The sequence below is a fragment of the Schistocerca nitens genome, chromosome 10 (assembly GCF_023898315.1).
Source record: "Schistocerca nitens isolate TAMUIC-IGC-003100 chromosome 10, iqSchNite1.1, whole genome shotgun sequence".
NCBI classification, from domain to species: domain Eukaryota; kingdom Metazoa; phylum Arthropoda; class Insecta; order Orthoptera; family Acrididae; genus Schistocerca; species Schistocerca nitens.
In genome coordinates this window covers 77040255-77043396 of record NC_064623.1, presented here as the reverse complement: position 1 = coordinate 77043396, position 3142 = coordinate 77040255, and the positions used below count along the sequence as shown (strand labels likewise).

At 52.0% G+C, this 3142-nt stretch overlaps 1 protein-coding gene across 1 annotated transcript; it reads left to right on the top strand.

The window, feature by feature from the left end:
* Nucleotides 1–1750: 1750 nt before the first annotated feature.
* Nucleotides 1751–2614, top strand: LOC126209889 (uncharacterized). Its single transcript, XM_049939012.1, has one exon. It carries the CDS (start codon nucleotides 1751–1753, stop codon nucleotides 2612–2614), a length of 864 nt encoding a protein of 287 aa, XP_049794969.1.
* The last annotated feature ends 528 nt before the right edge of the window (nucleotides 2615–3142 follow it).

The window sequence follows — 3142 nt, the reverse complement described above, 5'->3', positions numbered from 1 at the left end:
GAAAGAAAGGTTTATTATGTACTTTGCGGTAATGGTAATATAAGTTTCTTAAATATCTCTCTGTCTGTGTGTGTGTGTGTGTCTAATATTCAATAAGCTGTTATCTTCATACAATTAACAGTTTACATTCCACCAAGGACCTTTCATTACCGTATTCTACTAAGTGCGTTTTTGTAAATATTCTATAATGAAATTCATATTCTAATAAATTTTTGAATTCTAGTGCTGGGTTAGCCGGTCCTGCTGTATTCAGGATTAGCTTGGGGAGAGGGGGATGGAGGGCCAGGATAGTGCTTGTATCCACGTAAATCTTTAAAAAATAGGCCTCTAGGTCGTCATAAAAAGAGGCAGCGAAAAAGAGGGGTATGTTTACTAAAAGTTCGTCGCACTACTGAAGTGACTTTCCTGGTATAGTTGTCTATATTCCTTGCACAAGTTGGTACTTACTTCTTTGACGGCGAGAATCTACAAAGCTGTTTTAAACAGATGTAGAAGTCATGGTGCTCAAAACGTCCCTTCACTGTCCTGCCTCTTGCTCCGTTATACACTTGCTGCAACCACTTTATAGACTGCCGCAAAGTGGACACAGTGAAGCGGGATCATTCTAAATTATTCAGCGACTTGTTGTCGTAGCGCAGTCCTCTCAGGTTGCTTAAAACAACACTCTGCCGAGTGTCTGGGAAGTTTCAGGAAGTGTATTCTACCTACTCCCACCTCCTGGTGAGCAGTTGGTGTGTCACAGTCTGCACCCTTGTGCAGGCGTCGCTGGTGACGCGCATTGCCGCTACAGGACGATTTAATGGCCGTACTTCTTCGTTACTCACCGGCCATCGCTGATTCGTGAGGGTGTTCCCGATCTAGAGTTTGAGATGTGGGCTGCCAGACAGGTGACACGAGAGAATATGAGTCCATTTTGCAGGGTGTCTTCTAGATGGTGGAGAGTCTCTACGACACAGTAACGTGGAGAGCTTGGCAGGAACACCGTTCAGGTTCGTGTTACGTGGAGAGATCATAATTTTACGTGAAGCGAAGAAAAGATTTCTCTTCCTAATCAATGAAATATGTCAAAATTGTTCAAGGTAGGAACCAGGCATTTAGATTATGTTTCAGAACGAGTCTCGTCTGAAATCATTTCCCGTTGGATAAAGGCACCATTTTAATTTTTAAATTACACTTAATACGTTTTGAATCAGTTCACTTAGCAAAACGCGTTTTGATCGAGTCACTTTTTCACATAACATAATTTGGAACTTTCATTTCCATTTTTTATTGATTTTACTGTTCGACTCAGCTCATCGCGTAAGAAAATGAAGTTATTGACATGTTTTTGGCGATAGGTCGATGTGTTACAGTCTTGCACTTACACATTCTTCATCGTGCGAACAGTCTCAGTCACGCTCAAACAGTCCACGGATGTTGCCGGACCATAGTGTACAGCGGGCACAATATTTCGGCGATCAGACATGTCGCTATCGTCAGGTGCGCCGACGAACTGAGCTCCTGAGGGCGGGCGGCCGTCCTAAATCAGAGGCTCAGCAAGAAAACGAACGAGCGACCAGGGCGGACGAGGCAGTTACACCGACGCCACCACAGAGACCGACGCCGGCCCCTCAGCGACAGCCGACGCGCGGCCGCGGGCGCGGACCGCGGAGAGAACGCCTAGTGGGGGACAGGGATTTAGGACGGCCGCCCGCCCTCATTCCGCTGTCAGACTCGCTGCGACGTACTTCGTCACCGCACACGCAACGCTATGGCTGTGAAGGAGATTGCTGCCGCAGTGGAAGCCTTCATCAAAGCGATGGGGTTCACTGGCGGTCGCCAACGACAGCCAAGGCGAAAGCGGAGGCAGAGGAATGGGACGATGCTCCAGTGTTACAAGTGCCAGCGGCTGGGGCATACTGCGCGCGGGTGTAAGAACGCCGTCGCGTGCTTGAAGTGCGCGGCGGCTCACGACACCCGCAGCTGCACGAAGCCTCGTGGGGTAGCCTGCTGCTGCGCGAACTGCGGCGGACCACACGCCGCCAACTCGCGTAGCTGCGGCTACCTCCGCAAGTCACGCCTACCCGCCGCACCACGCCCTGCGGCGACGTCAAGCGCCTCGTCGGCCGCCCCGCCCCCCCGCTACAGCGAGGGGTGCGAGCCGCGCCGCCTTGAGGCCGCCACCGATGAAGCTATGGCCGGCTTCCAAGCCGCCTTCGCGGCCGAAAAGGCCGCACTGAAGGCGGAGCTCGCAGCTGTGCATCGCCAGCTCCAGCAGCTGCGCGATGAGCTGCGGGCTATCAAGAAGAAGCAGCCTGCCTCCGCCGCCGCCCCCACCGTGAGTCGACCGGTAGGGGTCGATGCGGCCACGCAAACAACCGCCGCTCCACCCCCTGCAGCAATGCAGGACGTGGCGCCTATGGAAACCGACGATGCCACGCCACAGTCGTCACACTCCAAGGCAGCTGCAAGCAAGGGTGCTATGGCAGCGACAGACTCCTCCCATGTCGAGAAGTCTACCGCCAAGAAGTCACAGCTACTGAAAATACCAGATTCGCACGAGCTGCAGCCATTCCTCAAGAACATAGCGGCGTCGCTACAGGACGGGTCATACCCATTCGAGCAACCGTGCTAGTCCGCCTTCCCTCCCCCAGCGCCCCCACCGCTTTAGCAAGTATCAGCGCAAGTGGCTAAATTTCATGACCAAGGAGGAGTTAACCCTAATTGACAACTACCCCATCTTTACGCCAGACGTTTGGCAATTACTCGCAGGACTAGCAGAAACAGGAGTGATGGGCCATGTACCTTCCTACCTGTCAAACTCTCACCCCTAGAACTTAGGTAGCAAGCAGCGAGAGAGCATCATCACAACTCGACGTGCGTCATCCGAGCCTACCGGCCAGCCATTTAGGCCGTTCGTTTTCAGCGTCTCTTACTGTCCCTCTGACTATCCTTTAATCTTTCTTTTATTAAAAAAAAAACCGCACGAAAAGTCAAGCAAAAAACTCAAATGCCATGACATTCTATTCCAGCATTCAAGTAAGAAGGAGAAGCGTCTTTGTCACGCTAGAACTTCGCCAACCGCAGAGGGTACTACAATCCCTCAGTCTTGTGCCTCTGATCTCTGGCCGCCCGCCCTCAGGAGCTCAGTTCGTCAGCGCAC

What these genes read in the sequence shown, in the direction of transcription:
- LOC126209889 (XM_049939012.1), top strand. Translation starts at nt 1,751, where the DNA reads ATGGCTGTGAAGGAGATTGCTGCCGCAGTGGAAGCCTTCATCAAAGCG.